The sequence below is a fragment of the Salvelinus sp. IW2-2015 genome, unplaced genomic scaffold, assembly GCF_002910315.2.
Source record: "Salvelinus sp. IW2-2015 unplaced genomic scaffold, ASM291031v2 Un_scaffold1828, whole genome shotgun sequence".
NCBI classification, from domain to species: domain Eukaryota; kingdom Metazoa; phylum Chordata; class Actinopteri; order Salmoniformes; family Salmonidae; genus Salvelinus; species Salvelinus sp. IW2-2015.
In genome coordinates this window covers 157,171-158,945 of record NW_019943199.1, presented here as the reverse complement: position 1 = coordinate 158,945, position 1,775 = coordinate 157,171, and the positions used below count along the sequence as shown (strand labels likewise).

Here is a 1,775-nt window from a genome sequence, read left to right as displayed (position 1 = left end):
TGTTCATGCCTTATTGTAACGCTTTTCAGCACTTCCCAGGATGAATAGCCCCTTGGTAGGTCCTTACAAGCTGTTGAACCTGCTGATGAACCTGCCGGAGGTCTGTGCACAGTTTTGTTTTTACTTACACCTTTCTCAAGCGCCCAACAGTCCACAATGCCACCACGCTCAGAATGACCATTCATATGGGGTAGGCGATGAATCTCCTCTCAGCATTAATCTACTGTTTTTCCAGCCGCCAGTAGCGTGCTTGATACATGATCTACTTCTATCTTTGGTACCTTATCATTACTCAATGCACAGGTAGACAAGCCTATACGTGTGTACAGGTAGACAGCTAAGCGGTAGTGTACAGGTAGACAACTCGGTTATACGAGCTTAGTGCAACAGGTAGACATCTTGCTACAGACCTAGATGCACAGGTTAGACAGCTGGCTACGGCGAAGTGCACAGTAGAAGCTTGCGTACAGTAGTGTACAGGGAGACAGCTGGCTTAGTCCGGTAGTGCACAGGCTAGAACAACTGGCTTACAGTAAGTGACACAGGTAGACAGCTGGCTCCATACATTTTAGTGCACAGGTAGACAGCTGGTACGTGTAGCACAGGGTGACGTGCTACAGAGTGTAAGTGACACTGTAGTAGTGCAAAACAAACATAGGTGAGTGGTGTTTTGCACAGGTAGAAGCTGGTTATGGTGCAGTAGCAATCTGGTTACAGATAGTGCACAGGTAGACAGCTGGTATGGTAGTGTACAGGTAGACAACTGGTACAGTAGTGCACAGGTAGACAGCTGGTACGGTAGTGCACAGGTAGACAGCTGATACAGTAGTGTATTAGAATGAACTCACGTGAATCATGTATTGATGAGGCTTTTCCTCTCCATATATTCATTATTCCAATATGTTGTTCAGTACACCATAATGCACATACATTAGGCTCAATTATGCTTTTGCCCCACAACAATGTTATGAATGACTTAAACTTATTTTTCACAATGTGAATTTGTAAATACTTTTTTTAAATATTTTTTTTTACAACTAACCAAAATTGTAATTGGAAAATATTAAGACAAAAGAAAAGTGGACTTTTGTAAGTACAGTATATAGCAATTATATAGTGATATTCCCCCAAGGTACTGATATGGAACATCCCCTATCCTGACTTACAGAGTCTTAACATATCATACAGTCAGTAGAGACAGTATTCTGTGATCTGATTGGTTTATAAATGATGCTCATTGGTTTCCATGTAATTGACGGGGAGATGAAGAATGTGTTACGATGATAGTCACATATTATTGTCACTTCTATGGTTTTTAAAAACAGATTTTGATACTTATTTTGTATGAAATAAATGTGTACAGTGCATTCCTTACACCGGTGTGTGGATCATGTCTATCTGTTGTAGTACAGGAAATAAGGAGTAAAAGACAGCTTTAAGTATTTATTTTATTCACATAGTTTGATTCTCAATATTAGGATCTAATTAACATCTAATACATCTGGTTACAGAAGTACAATGTTGAATCATGGTGTGTGTATGTGTGTGTGTGTGTAGTATTGTGTGTGTGTGTGTGTRKWRTWKTGTGTGTGTGTTGGCTCAGAAGTGTACGTATGAGATTTGTACGTCTCCCTCCAGCTGCAGGGTGTCTATCTCACTGAAATTCTGGAAGCGGTGGAAGAAGTCACACAAGTGCTGCCCGTTCACAAACATCTTGAACCGCTGGTTCCCACAACGGATAGACATCTGAGAGAGAGAGAGACAGAGAGAGAGAG

At 41.1% G+C, this 1,775-nt stretch overlaps 1 protein-coding gene and 1 long non-coding RNA gene across 2 annotated transcripts in view; one reads left to right on the top strand and one right to left on the bottom strand.

The window, feature by feature from the left end:
- LOC112072122 (uncharacterized) overlaps window positions 1–1,374 on the top strand; it is a 3,132-nt gene extending 1,758 nt beyond the window's left edge. Inside the window, exon 2 of the long non-coding RNA XR_002894255.2 lies at window positions 729–1,374. This is a non-coding gene — a long non-coding RNA (uncharacterized lncRNA). The remainder of the gene's footprint in view (window positions 1–728) is intronic.
- Window positions 1,375–1,430: 56 nt separating this feature from the next.
- Window positions 1,431–1,775, bottom strand: part of LOC112072127 (galectin-4-like) — a 33,358-nt gene continuing 33,013 nt past the window's right edge. The window contains 1 exon segment of the mRNA XM_070439664.1: window positions 1,431–1,746. Coding sequence (XP_070295765.1) covers window positions 1,600–1,746 — 147 coding nt within the window. The 3' untranslated portion in view covers window positions 1,431–1,599.